General features: G+C 38.3%; 1 protein-coding gene across 4 annotated transcripts in view; it reads left to right on the top strand.

Annotated features, from left to right (window-relative positions):
* TRIM33 (tripartite motif containing 33) overlaps nt 1–16602 on the top strand; it is a 40255-nt gene that overhangs the window by 6829 nt on the left and 16824 nt on the right. For all 4 annotated transcript variants that reach the window (XM_037410271.1, XM_037410274.1, XM_037410273.1 and 1 more), the window contains exons 2-8: nt 4146–4264; nt 4369–4516; nt 6808–6940; nt 9961–10077; nt 12728–12842; nt 14702–14848; nt 15374–15491. In XM_037410271.1, the coding sequence (XP_037266168.1) occupies nt 4146–4264; nt 4369–4516; nt 6808–6940; nt 9961–10077; nt 12728–12842; nt 14702–14848; nt 15374–15491 (897 nt within the window). The remainder of the gene's footprint in view (nt 1–4145; nt 4265–4368; nt 4517–6807; nt 6941–9960; nt 10078–12727; nt 12843–14701; nt 14849–15373; nt 15492–16602) is intronic.

Here is a 16602-nt window from a genome sequence, read left to right as displayed (position 1 = left end):
CATCCGTGGCTTTGCGGTGCGATGTTCGGGGCAGGAGCAGCGACCGCCCTCGGGCTGTGGCCGGGGCTCCCGTCCCGTGCGCACACCGTGGGCCGTGCCTGGAGCCCCGTGTCCCGGGCTCGGTCCCTTGCGGGGATGCGGCTCTCCCTTATGGTCCTCAGCTCAGAGCAGTGTCTCGGGCAAATGGCTCTTTTGGCTGTGTCACGAGACTCCTTAGGAGTCTGTCACAAGGAATCTGGGAGTCTCTTTTCTCCCTCTGTTGCAGGCTGTGGAAACTCTGGTAGGGAGGAATGGCTCATGGTGTGAGAAGATGGCAAGTGAAACCTACCTCCCTTTGAGTGGGGTTGGCAATGCAAGGCAGGCTTTTCCTACCTGCTGGATTGGTGACTCTCAAACCAAATTTCCAGGTAAGAAATTATTCCTGCTTCTCACTTAAATCAGCCTTAGGTAGGGTAGAAGGAGAGAGAGAAACCTCAGTTTAGGCTATGTGCTGTGTGTAGTGGTGGATGGGGGACAGTAAACATGGATGAGTGAAAATGTTTTTGCTGCTCTGGATAACATGGGGAGAAGTGTGTGTCAAAAAGTAGAATCTGATCTGAACTGCACAATAAATTGGAAATGGATTGTAATTTATTTTGGCACAGTGCTGATGGAAACGACAGGGAAGGGAAAATTAGGCACATACATATAGCTGTGTATATCGAGTAGAAGAGAGGTAGTAAGTATTTGTGCTCGTGGTTGTTACAGGTCTTATACACTGTGGGGTTTGTGATGCAAGTATCAAAACTGGTGATGTCGGTGCTCCTAAACGCAATGTGAGAAGCTTGCAAGCTTGCTCCTGTTATCTGGTGCTCTTGTAAAACAGTTCATTGTTTTCCATGGCCTTTTAGGTCCACGGGCTAATTGTTCTTGGATTTCTTTATGGAAGTATTTGCAGGAGCATCTGTGGATGGCTAGTGAAGTTTGGGGGGGCGTGTGGTTGGTTGTTTTTTTTTTCTTGGCACCTAAGGTATGCCTGTGTTCCTGCAGTCAGTGCTGTTGGCAGTGTTTTGATGATACTGTACTGTAAGTCAGAAAGGAATGGCCATTCAAAACGTTTTAGACCCTCAGTGCAGAGTCTGTTGTGACGCAGTCAGTATTACTATTTCTTCTAATATTTTTGCCAGGAAAGAGGCATTTGCGTTTTATGGTTAGGTGAAACCAAGCTATATGGGATTTGAAATGTGAAGTCTGAAAGAAGCTTCTTGATTCTCAACTCTTTGCTTCGGTGCTGCTGTTAACTTCTGGAGTACTGAGTTGTGGCTTCAAAATAAACTGAAGCCATCTTTGAGAATGTAGGAAGTCTTTATGGTAATAATTAGGACTGGGGGGAGATCATAAACTAGTCTGACATTCATCATTTCTATAAATGTATCTAATTCTAATTCAGCTGTGGTTTAGAAAATAATTTGATCTTTTAACGATATTTTTTGCTGTGTGCTGTTCCTTGGAAGTAGTTATGTGCCTTTTCTAAAAGCAGTTACAGTGGCAATGTATGTACTCTGTGTACTAGGGCTAACATGTTTGTTTTGTTGGAGGTTTTTTTTTTGGAGGAGGGGTTGCTTTTTTTTTTTTAAACAGTATTAAGCTTCTAATTTTAATTGCAGGAAAACAATGTAGGTAAGTTCTGCTGGAGTATAAGTAGGATGATATTTTTACTTTTAATTTTTTAAAATAATTTTTTTGGACTGAAACTGGCAGTGCAACCTTGTTCTAGTAAATTATATAAACACCTGAGCCTTAGTTTGTCCTAAAATATATTTCATTAAACTTTTACCATAAACTTCATTAGCTTGCAAATTATCTCAAGTTTTGACAAATAAGGATATCCTTGGTTTTCTTCTGAGTAAATGCTATTTCAGTGTGACTTTACTTTTCCCTCTCTCTTCACAAAATCAGCCACATCCGTATCTTTTCAGTAATGCAGTCAGGTTTCTAGTACAAGTGATGCTGCATTAAGTTGTTTTATATTAGATTGAAAGACTGGGACACGAGTGAGTATGATATGTATCGTATATATACGCCATCTAATATTGAAAAGCTACTGTTGGAAATAGTGGGTATACACACAGCCAAGTGTAACGTGCTGAATGAGAATTGCAAGACTTGGGATTGTGATCTGTTGAGATGTGTGCAGAACACTGGTGGTTCCTTGTGTGCAAAATGTATTTGAATATGGAGGTGGCAGAAGTGGATGTTTGACTGTCAGAGCAGCGTTTGTGGACTCCTCATTCCCTGTGTCCTGTCAGACAGAAGCAGCAGACAAGATGGAATTACCTGCGGTCAGAATCCAGCCCATGGGCTGCCAGTTGTATTGCTCTTTTGACATCAAAAGGCTTAATTTTATTCAAGCCTTCGGTGATTTGTCTAATTTAAAACCAGAACAAAACCTGCCTTACAGGAAGCAGTTTGCATCTGTGGAATTTGACTTTGTGCTGTGTAAAGATTATAGATCTTGGGCTGCTTGTTTTCTTTTTTTTGGTGCATGTTATTTTGTGTGATTAACCCAAGAGAGCCCTAAAATTTGGGCTTGGCTGTGGCTGGTTTAAATGCAATAGTTTTAATGGTAAACATTTGAAATTTTTGTTCTGTGAGAATATAGATGTCAGCTGCTAGGTGGCTTTTGTATAGTATCCCCTAAATAATTTTGTGTCAGTAGGAAGAAAATCTCGAGGTTCAGCCTATGGGGGAGGCTTCATTCTTTGTATGAAAGCTGTTGTACGTGTAGGTACTGAAATATTGGTATTTTTTCACATCCTGCCTTTGAAGTGTGTCTGCTTTGTTGAGACAGGAAACTTTTAGTTGGATTATTGCTGCTCTGCAGTGAGTCTTCTGTGTTCTGAAGCCACTGTTAATTTTAGCACTTGAAAAAATTAATGCTAATTTACTACTAATGTAATTAATCTCCCTGATACAAGTCCTACTGTTCTAACTGAATATCCACAAAGGAGTTGAGCATCATTTAATTATACTTACTTTTCAAAGTAGTTTCAGGTGTCCCAGTGTATAAAAACCCCTCAATTTCTTTGAAAGCTTCTTGAAAATGACATTCACAATAAAACTGTATAGGAACTTGCTTTAGGACTAGATGACACTTCGGGGGAAAAAAAGTGTTAACCACTGCCTTAGTGGTGAATACCTTTTCAAACCTTTAATGTAGGTTGTTCATGGAACATCTTTGAATGTCAGTTTGGTTCATGTAGCAGCAACTTTGCAGCTCCACTGAGGATGTGAAACTCTAGTTTAGCAATTACAGAGAGTAACAAAGCAGGATACTGGAAGGGAAGTCTAATTGATATCCAGTGTTAAAGCTATGCGTGTACATTTACATCTACATATGCCAAGTGCTGTGTGTGCTGCAGGAAAAGCAGTTGTAGTTGGCACAAGACCATTTTCTGCTACTGACTCTTGGGTTTTTGGTATTAGCCTTCCCTGCAGAACACTATTTAAAAAAACCCTGAAACCTTCAGATCATTCACATTACTGCATCTGCCTCCCTGACCTCCTGGAAGAAGGTTATGTTAGAAAATATCCTCTGTTGTATCTGGGAGAATATTGTGACACACTACTGCTTTGGTATTCTAAGGAACATCACTAAAGTCACACCTGGTTCTCGCGCACCTCTCTTAATGCTTGTCTTGAGACAGACTGGATAACAGGTGGTTATAAGAAGTAATTAGCAGACTCCTTGAGTTTAACAAACTAAAATTAGAAGAAAAAAATTACTATATTTGCTTGGGGAGAGAAAATGGCTTGGCTAAAAACATATGTTATTTTGGGAAGAAATCAGTAGGAAAAACTGAGTATGATGTAGAAATTACCATGACTTCGTTCTAGGCAAAGGATCTTTTCCTGAAGAGGTGTGTGTGTGGTTTTGGGGTGTTTTTGTTTGTGGTGGTATTGCTGGGGTGGGTTTTTTGGGAAACCTGTTTTACATGGGTAATGGCTGGTTTTTAAGGGTGATGTCAGCTGTGGAATCTGTTCGTTTACCCAAGTGAAATGAGCAGGCTGAGGATTTTGTGTTCATTCTTGTCATCTTTTGATTCTGGGTATGTTGATTTTCACCCTCTTTTTCTTAAAACTGGGAAACTTTTTCTGTTTTGCAGTTGGTGTAATCAGATGTCCAATATGCCGCCAAGAATGCAGACAGATAGATCTGGTGGATAACTACTTTGTAAAAGACACATCAGAAACACCAAGCAGCTCCGATGAGAAGTCAGAACAAGTATGGCGCTTTCCTGCTTGCTGGGATTCATGTGCTGTTTTTGGTTTTGTACATGTTAGTGCTTTCCAGGAAAATAATGGTAACTGACTGTTTCCCTTTGCAAGGTGTGTACAAGCTGTGAAGATAATGCTAGTGCTGTTGGATTTTGTGTAGAGTGTGGGGAATGGTTGTGCAAGACTTGCATAGAAGCTCATCAGCGAGTAAAATTTACTAAAGATCATATGATCAGAAAAAAAGAGGATGTATCTTCAGGTGAGTGTTTGGATATCACTTATTCCTACCTGTAGTAAAAATATTTTCTCTTTGAGACATGTAAGAAGAGAGGGAGGATTATTTAGGTAACAACTAGCTGTATGGCTTTCCCCAAAGATGTGGGGAAAGTTTAGTAAAAAGTTACCAGTGCAAAATCAGTAGCTCTAAAAATAGAGACAAAAATAATTTTAAAACTAAAATGGGTTATTTGCTAATATTTTGTACAGTTTGATGTCCAGTGTAAAACAAACAAACAAACAAAACCCTTAAGTACAGAAGAAAGAGAATGAGGCTGCAGTCTTTGGGAAGGATTTAGATCCATTCTTGGTAATCCTTTTATTTAGTAGAGTAACTAATTAAATGGAGGGGTTCAAATCTGGAAAGCACTGACATATTGGTAATCATCTCTACTGGCCACGGAAATTAAATAGTGCATTTTGCAGTACTTGATTATAAGGAGCAATTAAGTTCTCCCAGGAGAGAAGTACGTACAGATACGCTTATAGTCATACTCAGTATGATGCTGCTGTTGCATTGACATTGCTGATTAAATGTGGAATTTGAATTTATTTATTTTAGGTTTAACATCTGTCAGTTAGCAAAATTTAATGTGTGAAGTGTGCGTACAGTTTGTTTAGCTTTATTAGAACTTAATTCTTAAACTATCATTTGACTATATATTGTTTGTAACCTACTGAGGTAATGTGGAAAACAAAACAGGTAGAAAGTAACTGGATTTTAGCTTAGGAGGTTTTATTTGTAAATGGGGTAAAAGTTCTGATTTTAAAGTCCCATAGGTTCTAGACAGTCTGGATGTATATGAAGACTGATCATATCGAGGAGGGAAGATTTTGACGTGTTGCTCTCTTTACATTTTAAATAAATTAAGATCTTCGTGATTGTGTCATCATGCTGTTTCAAAGGAGTAATGCTTTGCTTTCTGCCAGCTGTTGTCAGAATCGTATTAATAGTTGAAAAGTTTGCTATTGAGTTTAGTTCGTTTAGACAACAACCTTAATTCACTTGCTCTATGAAATTAACTTTGTTTTTGGAGAGGTTTCTCTGTATGTCTTAATGGGTGTTTTTTAATAAGAAATATTACCAATGTAAGTTAAAATGTATTAATCCCAGTAGATGAGAAACCCTTAAGGTGAAATCAAATTACAGGGCGCTACAAAGAGTTACTAATATCTGCCTTAGGAGTGCTGTATTGTGTTTGTCAAGGTGACACTATAGCTCCGCTTCCTCCTCAATAACCTGAGTGGGGAGGTGCTGAAAAATGGCTCTTCCAATAAAGTAAGCTTTCTGTCAGGTTTAGGATGGTGTTCATGAAGATGGAAGCCCATGTGTAGTCAGTATGCTAGCGTATGGTGAGAATGTCACCTGCCTTCGACCTGCTGTACAGTGATCCTTAGTAACTCTCTTGACTGTGGGGAATGGCTATTAATTATTTTCTTAGAGGAGCTTGTGCCCTTCTTTCTTGTTAGACTTTAAGATATGTCCTGGAGACTTTAAAGTTCTATTAAGGAGTGTAGATCAGCTGTAGATTCATGAGCTCTCTTTCTTTACAATAACTTGCATGGTATAACAAACTTCAGAAACGTTGGAGACTGAGGAAGACATTCATGTTTTAAACCTTACCTGCTGTATCTTCCAAAGGCTGCTTTCCTCTGTGCTAAGCTCGAAATATCTTTAGAAGACTGTGCAGCACTTCTTAGTAAACTTGGAACTATTTTTTGACATTGTCTGTTATTTGCTTAAGTGGAAAAGTTAAGCACTTTAGCTGGGGTTTAAGGAACTCTTAATGCAGGCAATGTTTGCTTTGCGTTTACCACTTCAGTTGCATATGACTTAATGAGGTTTATAAAGACCTTGAAGTGATAATTTAGAAAACCTCTGGGCGTCTGACAGTATAAAGGTTTGCAAGGTTTGATCTATCCTTCAGTGTGTCAGAGATGAAATTGCATATCATTCAGTTTTTAAACTTGTGCACGCTGTCCTGATGTTCGTGAACAGTTTCAATGTTTCTACAGGTGCCAGTGCCTTTTGAGGGTTTGTGACAGGAGAGGAGTTCCTCCTCCTCCTTGAATACAGTAAAGTGGAAACAGCTATAAACCACTGGCACTGTAAATATTGCAATGAGACCGTATTCGTGGTAACTTTAGGGTGAGAACAGGCCTGTAGTTTGTCCAAATTCTTGGTTATTACTTAGCTTGGAAGTTAGTCGTTTTGCTCTTCAGATTGTCTAAATTTTATTTTAAAATGCAAAAATGGTTTATTTTTAAAAACAGAGGCCGTGGGAGCATCTGGTCAACGTCCTGTTTTCTGTCCTGTCCACAAACAAGAGCAGTTAAAACTTTTCTGTGAAACATGTGACAGGCTGACATGCAGAGACTGTCAGTTACTGGAACACAAAGAACACAGGTACAAATATTACCATGTCTTAATTCCTGTGGTGCACTTTCTTAGAGAATGAAATGACATTGATTTAAAACAGTTATGTCACCAATACTGTTGCATTTACTCTGTTGGACTGAAATGATCCTTTGCAAAGGAGAACCTGTGTGGAGTGCTGAAAACTTTAAGGGATCAGTTAGTTGAGCTTTGTCAAGTATCTTAAGAGCAGATTCAAAACAACGTGGTCTGAGGCGATTTGGTGTGATTAAGGTGCTAACTTGCCTAGCATTTACCAGTGCTGTCACTCTGTTCAGGACTTGAATAGAAATTGCTACAGCCCTGAACACCTGGTACTGTAAAGAAGCAAAAGTGATAGTGAGTCATGGATGAGGTAATTTTTTGAAAGGACATATTTTATTATGCAACAGTCTCTTAAATGAGGGTGATTTTGTAAAGGAAGGTATAAATTTTGCCTTGTAGATTAGTATATTTTCCTAGCACAGAGGGAAAAGTTGTTTGGGTTTAGTTGATTGAAAGTTGCCTCATGCCAAGTAAAAAGAGATGATGGGTTTTGTCTCTGGAGCTTGCTTTTCTTTTAGCTGCTGGGAAAAAATTGGAACCTGTTAAGATACATTAAAACTTCCTGCTTTAGCAGCTCTGTCAGACCATTGTCTGACAAAGTATTTTGCAGTGTTATAATAGAAAATCTGGGAATAAATATGTATTAATCGGCCACTGCAGCACTGCTTTTCCTAGTCAGTCTACAAGTAGCACTTGCCTTGTAAAGGTGCTTGACAGTACATTGCAATATTGATTTTAGTGGGTTTTGGTTTTATTTTTTCCCCAGAGTAGTGATTACTTTCATTGACTGCTACGGCAGCCTAATGGAGAACATTTACTTTTGAAATTAGTGCTATTAAAATATTAACAGCCTTGAATATTCCTGCTCTGTTCTTTCATAGGCTTGATCATAAGTATCCTGAAAGACACACTTGTCCAGAAAGCGTGGTCTCCTAGGATATGTTAACTAATTTTTTCTAGTTGGTTTCTTTGCATCTGTTTTGTGCATGATGTGAACTGATTAACAGATATATCTTGTTCTACTTACCTGTTCTCTTCCAGTAAGAGAAGACTTTGCTATTAACATGCTTTATTGCAGAGTATTGTTTTAAAATTGTTCTGTGTGCAGATGTGAATTACAGTAGTACAGAAAAGCAGTAGGGCAACTGCTTCATCTGCCATGAAGTACAACTGAGAGTTTTATGAAGGTCACTAAGTCATTGAAGGGAGATCATGCCAAGTGGAAACAACAATTGAGTTTAATCTCCTCTTTACTTCTACCTGAAGTCCTAATAGTTTGCATCAAAGGAGGATGAATCACCATTTCAGTAGCAACAGGGTCCAGTCTTCAGTTTAGAATTCCAAGGGAAAGAATTGCAGGAGATTCTGTAGAAAGCTGACATTCTTTTAGCAGCCTAGCATTGTGCAATCCCTCTAAGTTTTCAGTCCATGCACTTTGGAAACCAGAGGTACAATACAATATTAAAAAAAAAAATAATTGGCTGTAGCAGGAGCTACAGCAAAATTTTAGCAGTATTTAGGTAAGTGTAGATTTTTTTTCTTTTCCTCCTTAAAGTGGAAATCTGATTTTTAACTTAAAATAGTTTTAGAAGATCTGCAGATCTCTAAACATTTCACGTTTTGTGGCCTTTGGGCTTTAGTAATGCTAAGCTTTGAGTTATAGTACTTAAAACCTTGTGATGTTGGCTGTCTCCAAGAACTTTAGACTGTTCTTGAAAAAGCAACTTTTAACATTGAGACTGAGGAGTCTAAACTCTTGTAGTTGAAACTTGTCTATTGCTCATACAAACAGAATGAACAGGAGCAGAGCAGTTTCTGTTGAGAGTAGTGTCCTCCTTGCCGAAGTCTCTGTTGCTGTAACTGAAAGTACTTTGAATCAATAAACAGTGTTACTGTAAATTTCATCATGTATCCAAACAATCTTCTCCTGTTAGATTGTAATGTTCTCTTAGGTTTTACAAAAGATGATGCTACTTTATTTTTCAGTTGTGGTTGGGAGGTAGTATAGGTTACTTCTAATGCAGCTTATAAGATGCTTCACTTTAATTGTAGGAGTTTTCTGCCAATTTGAATGTTGAGATTTAGTGTAGTGAAGAAGGGAAGGCATTCTGGGAACTGACGTTTTGTCTGTTGTTAACAAATCGTGTTTCAGAAGCATGGAGTTTACTTACTGCAGAGCCAAGGGGTGGCAAGTGACTGACAGGAATCTTGGGATTTCGGGTAATATTTTGATAGTTGATCAGAAAAGATGAAAACTCTTGGAGCTGCTTAATTCCTCTTGCCATTTTCAACTTAGGCATTTTGCTTCAGTTGATTGTTAATTCCTCTTGTGATGCATAGTATGTTAGGAAAATGCAACTGATTTCATTATTTTCCTTCAGTTGTAGCTACTTGCACTCTTTACAGATGAAATAATGGCAGGTAGCTGTTTGGTCAAAGGACTTGGAAGGGAATTATACGCTCTTCACTTGGAAGTACTGGGGGGGAGCTTTTTTAACAGCAGTATTTTCTTTTGAATTGAAATAATTCAGTCAAATATGAGCTGTATATTCTCAGCTGAAAAAACTTTTTCTGGAATAGTTTCTTTTTTGTGTCATTTAATGTGTGTTTAAGCTATTAGTGCATTTCCCTCATCTAACGTTAACAAAATGATTTGTCAAACTGAAGTTTCTGGTATCTCCTTTAGCTGGTGTTCTGTAGCTTGCTGCTTTGTGAAATGATGCACTGCATTGTCTCCCTGTGTAGTTAGAATTCATAAGTGACCCATAGAGGTTCAGTCTTCTGGACGCTTACAAAAATTTTATCAGTAATGAAACATTTTGCACACTGATTGGCATATGTATAGTTCAAATTTTCTGTGTGCTTTGTCATATTTTTTTTTTTTATAACTTTACATCTAAATTGGGAACCCTTAGTTTTGGCCCATTGCCCCTTGGTAATTGGTATCTATTTTGCATGTTGAAAAGGTATCAGTTTCTGGAAGAAGCTTTTCAGAACCAGAAGGGTGCAATTGAGAACCTATTGGCCAAACTTCTTGAGAAGAAGAACTATGTAAATTTTGCAGCTACCCAAGTTCAGAATAGGTAAGTTACCCCCAAATGATTAACTGTTACTATTACATTGCCTTTTTAATGAATGACAATAAGATGAATGATGGGATGGGACTAGAATAATACTTAAGTTCTAGTTGATTTTGTAACTTTAGTTGTATTGGACTCTATTTTTTGAAATGTTTTCTTCCCTACGATATTGTGCCTTTTCTGGAAGAGAAATGCCAAAGATGATGTTTTTTTATGGCAACTTTGAGTAGAACCAAAGATGTGACACTTCTATTACATTTGAGGGAGGGGAGAGTAAAAAAAAAAAAAAAAGCAAGGCAAACCCATCTTACGGTTTCTGATAAGTTCAGCTCTAGATGACAGAAGTATTGGCTGTACAGGAACAATTTTTTTCCTGAAATGTTTTTGTTTCATATGAACGCTGCTTTGATAATTGTATAACAAAAGCTTGTTTTGAAATTGAATAGGATATTGTTTTTTTCTTTGGTTTTGTTTTGTTTTTAATTAGGCAAGCAAAACTTAGTGTAATTACCTGAAAGGAAGCTTCTCCTTAGATAGTTTAAGAATTCCAGGGTTAGCTTAAATTCAACATCATGTAGAATATCGAACGTAGATGCAGAGAGAGGACCTGACTGCTGCTGGCTTTTCACCCACTTGTGGTGGTGTGGTGTGCTGGAGGTCAGGGAAATCTACTATGATTCTTGGTGGTTTTGTGAGCCTTCTGCAACTTCAAGTCACTTGCAAAATGACAGATCATCTGGAGATGAGAACTACAAGGGTACAAGGAAGTGTACTAAAGATAAAAGAAGAAGTTCTGATGCAAATTTTTAACTCCTAGTGGTACCATGTACATTAAAAAAAAAATTGTAGGGGAGGGAGAACATGTGATGTGACAGAGGCAGATGTGCAAAGATGGAAGCAATGGAAATTTTTGTGTGCTGATTTGGCATGGAATTCTTTGAAGGGACCCAAAAGACAATACCATCGTGGAGCAGGACAAGCTGTAGATGTTAGATGTTAGATGTTTGAAGAAGAGACAGAAGCCCAGTTACATGGGAAATAATTAAATGGAAAGCTCAAGAATTGTCACAAAGCATTCTCTGATAAGAGTTCATGACCAATAATGGGTGGTGCATACAGAAGTAACACATTGTAATGTTTTTTTTTGCCTAAGACTGTCTGGCTTCACTGAAAATCTAAGGAATTTCTGCAGCATGTTTCTGGGTAGTGTGGAGATCGTGATTATTTGCTGAGCCAAATGGGTAGTGCAAGTGAGACGATAGTTTACTTTGACATGCCATTCAGTTCCTTTGTTGAAGTGTAAGGTGCAAAATTCATTATCATAAAAACTTCAGGAAATGAAAAAAGTGTATTACAATAATGTTGTCAGTGTTAGCAGATGGTATGAAATTGCTATCGTATGTGATCGTGAAGCGTAAAACAGCATTGAAGGAGTAGCTGCCTACTGGAATAATTGTCAGGTGCCAAAGCCAAGGATGGATGCCTGCTGACTTAATGAAGGGTTGGTTGAATGTGTGTTGGAGTAGAAGGCCAGGTTGTGCTGTCACAAAAAAAGCACGTGTCCCACATGTGTCCAAGGTGCCTTAAAGGGCATTTGACACCAACACTGAAGGCAGTCAGACAAATGAGTATTGGTCTTGTGATCATGTCAGGATGGAGGACATCACGAGTTCAGATGCCTGATCTAGTAGTGAAGAAGCCCTTTAGAAAAGGACAGTTTAAGTCTTTACACTGACTAGCCCATGGCAAGGTATTGTGCTCTGGCTCCTATGAGCGAAGGAAAGAATCCTGCTGCAATGCGATGTTGCCATTAGATTAAGGCAGCACAGGATCAAATACATCCAGAATTTGTAACAGAGTTTAAGAAACGCTGTATTTCACATTCTGTGGACAAAGCTCAGGATGATTTGCTTGAGTCTGAAGAAGGTAAGAATGGTGAAGACAGTAAAACTGAGGAAGGATGACAGTGATGGAGACAAAGTGTGAGGTATTAAAAAGCCCAACCAAATGGCAGTAGTAGTGAAGCACAAGAGAATAAAGGAAACTGATGTCTGGCAAAACATAAGTGAAACTTTTATATCCTTATTGTGTATTGATTACAGGTATGTAATAACCTTTTTGTTACAGGATTGCGGGGAGGAGTTGGAGGGGTCCATCTGAAATTCAGGATTGACTTCCTTTCTGGTTAATATACAGTAGCATAAAAATTTAAGGCATTGTATATAAATTCTTCATAGCGAAAGAGACGTGATATGGAGATAAATGTATATGTGTACATACACACACCTGTGGTCTTGGCTGGGTATGTCTCTGTGTGTGTAAACATCTATTTAAAGTGTATAAACCACAAGGACTGTTTCATACTATTTTAAATAAAACACAAGTTGTTAAATGAGATACCATCTTGATATGAGACTGTAAGATTTTAATTTCCAAAATGAAATTTTAGATTACTTTTTCAAAAAAGTTAATTAATGAAGATTTCTTTGTTAGAAATGAAACAAGCTATAAATTTTGCTTGTCTCGGAACTTCTTCAGTACAGAAATTGCTCCTTTGCTGTTCAAGGCTGGGCAGATGCCTGTGGTGTTTGGTGTTTGGCAGCATAGTATAAAGTGATTGCCTGACAATACATGTCTTTTGTTTGTTTTTTAGGATAAAAGAAGTAAATGAAACTAACAAACGAGTAGAACAGGAAATCAAAGTGGCTATATTCACCCTCATCAATGAAATCAATAAAAAGGGAAAATCTCTCTTACAGCACCTTGAGGTACAGTTATAGAGATACAGTAGTGTTGTTCGCTGTTTCTGGTCTCCTATTGAGAGCTCACGTTCCATGTCTGAAGACGATTTGTTTGGTGTGACTACAGGTGTTGCAATACTGCTCTTGCCTATGAATAGTGTGTTGGAGTTAAATCTCGTTTCTCCTTTCAGTAACTAGAGCCTGTGGCTCCTTTGGTTTTATGTGTATGCCTCGGATTCATTCAGAATCAGGCTTATCATAAAGGAGTGTCTGAAAATCTAATTTCTGTGTTCTGTTTGCCATATTTCTTTATTATGACATAATTCAAAGGTGTGTATAATCTAGTCTTTTCCTCAAATAGCTTTTTAAGGCTCATGTAACTGTGTTAGCACTGTTAGAATTGAGTTGCTTCTTTTTGTCTTCTCCTGATAACTCATCTAGAAGTTTTTTCTTCAGAGTGTAAACTCCTAGAGCCAGGTCTGCACTTTGTCTTGAGCCCATAACGAAATGATGCAATGTGTTTGATGCAACTTTGTTATGCTTTGCTCTCTTGGTTGTGCCAGGTCATTCAAATCGGTTTCCCTTATTTTGCTTGTGTAAGGTGGTGGCAGCAGGGAAGCAGACAGGCTGGTATTAATTTTCACCTCCAGTGTAATGCTGACTGCTTTGCCTCTAAGACAGCGGTGGTCCTAATGGCAGTTGTTTGTATTTATTTCCTTGGTAATTTTCACAGCTGGTGTTGCTGTCTAATAAATCCTGACCCTTTAAGTACACCTAGGTTTTCAAAGACATGGTTGTCTTACATATTTGAACATGAAGGTGTAAAGCTGGTATTTTAAGTTGTATGGATTGGCATCCTAAAGGAGGCAATGACTTTAGACATACTTTCCAGCTAGTGCATTCTGAATAGTAATTATATTCTGACCTTTATCAGATGTGTGAAAATTTAATTTACATTTACTTTTCTAATCTGAAGAAAGGAATTCCATCATATGAAGTTCATAGCATATTGTCAGTCTGCCATAATGTAACTGAAAAATTTAAGATCAAGTTAATTACATTAGATTTCTTCTGGTTAAGGAACAGTTATTTGGCAATGAAATGGAGTATCCCTGGAAGAAAAGAGTATTTGATCAGGAGTGAAATAAGTTTTTAAATTTAAAATTACATGAGTAACTGAACTCTGGCTTTTTTTGTTCACCTAGCATTTCTTACAAGCTAGAAGTATTCCATTGCAAACTTCCCTTTTTTGTGAGGTTGTAACAGTTGCCCAGTCATGTATTGTTAAATTTGAATCCTGAAGATTCAGTACCACAACCCAGATTTTTAGCACAAGGTTTGCAGCTGGCAGGGTGTCAGGGGCTGAAGACTTCTCAGAGATTGGGCTGCTGAGTTTACCTGCCGTACCTGGGAGGTGTTTTGAGGCAGTTTCTGGTTGACACGGTATTCTGAGTACCTAGGCCACTGCTGTTGCTGCTCTGCAGCTCCGGTGGTGGCAGTTGCGGGAATGCCAGAGCACAAGGATGGACCTGGCAGTTCCATTGCGCCCCAGTCTGGGTTGCTCCCCAGTTGTCATGCTGCTAGGCCTTTGGCAATGTGAGAAGGAGAATTGGTCTTGTTTTAATAGTTAATATTTTCCTGGGATAAAGCAGAGGCTCTTTGCTGAGCTCGCTATTTTCCCTGCACTTTGATACATTTGGGGAGAATGGTAGAGTGGAATAATAGAGAATTACTCCTTGATGGTTCTAGCCACATTGAATGTGAGCATTAGGATAAGCTGCTTTGCCTATGACGTTTTTCTTTTGCTCTAAGAACTGTGATTAGCTGTTTACATTTTCCCATAAATCTGAAGCCCCCTTTGTAATAAAGTTTTTGGTTTTTTGTAGAACGTAACAAAGGAGAGACAGATGAAGTTAATACAACAACAAAATGACATCACTGGTCTTTCGCGACAAGTGAAGCATGTGATGAACTTTACTAATTGGGCTATTGCAAGTGGCAGCAGTACTGCTTTGCTGTACAGTAAACGGCTGGTAAGGAAGCATCCTCTAACTTGTCTGTACAGTGCAGAGAATGTTTAGTCAAAATAATTCTCTAAGTTTTGTGTGGCTTCACTAGATTATATCCAAGGAAGAGACAATGAGTTTTTCATGCTCCGTTTAAAAAACAAACCAAAATACACTTTCTGTAATAATGGGATAAATTTCCCAACTGTACACCATTTTTCATTCCTAAATTAAGGACTTAACAGCATTATTGTAGAAGGAATGGGGTCAAGCTCTGTACAGGCACCTCAGTGTCTTACTTGAGTTATTGCAGAAGTAGTATTATTGTGTTACAGTACTACTCTGTAGTCCTTTTTGTTGAGTAAAATATTAGTTGTACAATGGATGATTTTCCTGGTGATTTGAGTACTTTCCAGGCTACTAACCAAACTTGCTATTGACAGTCCTTGTTGGTGACCCAGCAGTCTAAACTTGCTGGGCAAATGCACACTACTTGATGTTCTTATTTTTTATTTCATTGTCATCAACAGTCTTGTTTTTGCTTTCCGTTAGATAACATTCCAGTTACGTCATATTTTAAAGGCACGTTGTGATCCTGTCCCAGCTGCCAATGGAGCAATACGCTTCCATTGTGACCCTACGTTCTGGGCAAAGAACGTCGTTAATTTAGGTGAGACAATTGTGTGTGTGTGTGTTCACTTGAAAAACTGCATTGAATTAAGTGTGCTCATCCAACATGAGTGAGTTGCAGCACAATAAATCTGTTAATGCAGAAGATCAAAACTCTCTTGACTTAAACCATGTAGTCCCGATTACCTTCCTTATCTGCTCTGTCTTTTCTATTAGTGAAGCTTTCTCTACAGGTTTTGGTTTCCAATGGGAATGGTTCTAGCAATGGCCCTTTTTTTTTTTTTTTTCCCTTCCTCTTAATGTGGTTCTGATGGTTATAGTATAACACGCTAGTGCTAAATGGGAGCATCAGTTTCTGGAACAAGCTTTTTGGGCAAGTAAATAGAATCAGTTTTGTCTATCTGAGCTTATTTAGCTGTATATGAGTTAATACTAGATGTCTTAATGTGTTGGAAGTTGCATGAATAAGCACAATTAGGACGGTTGATACGAGCTAAGTTCATGACTAAGTACCAAGCTAGTCCATGTGATTGCTGGGAAGTTAAGTGAATTAAGAAGCAATGTTTAACTAGTTTTGTATTCTGAGTATGTCTGATGTGTTTATAAAGGTGAAGAAAACCAAAGCCTCATAATGGGAGATACACTGCCCTTCCTCTGTGTGCGATGCTAGCAACTGCCACAGGGTGGGTTATGGCACTGTAGCTGTAACCTTTTATATCTGAAGTAGTTTTTTCAGTGCAGCTCTTTATTCCTCTTTTAATTTACAAATACTACATGTTGTTGGCTGTTATCAGATGTGGTAATAATGTGCTCTTTTAAGGACATGAGGTATTTAATTTCTTTGCCTCTTTACTCTTGTCTTATCCTACAGCAGTGTAGTGTGACAGTTTTTCTTCCATATTAATCCCCTAATCACACTTTCCAAAGAACAGGTTTTGAATGAGAGAAGAGGAGGTGAGCTAGAGTGGGGAGAGCACAGTGGGACTGTACACACAGAATGTCTGTTAGCACCTGCTTGTGAACTTTTTCTATTGGATAAAAGCCTAATAGAAAATCTCATAAAAGTACTAGCTTTTCCTGATGCTATTGTGTGTAGTCACTTCTTGCTGTTAAGTCCACTAGCCAGGTTTTGGTGTTCTTGTCTTTAGTCA

The sequence above is a fragment of the Falco rusticolus genome, chromosome 17, assembly GCF_015220075.1.
Source record: "Falco rusticolus isolate bFalRus1 chromosome 17, bFalRus1.pri, whole genome shotgun sequence".
NCBI lineage: Eukaryota > Metazoa > Chordata > Aves > Falconiformes > Falconidae > Falco > Falco rusticolus.
This window is presented reverse-complemented; position numbering and strand designations above follow the sequence as displayed.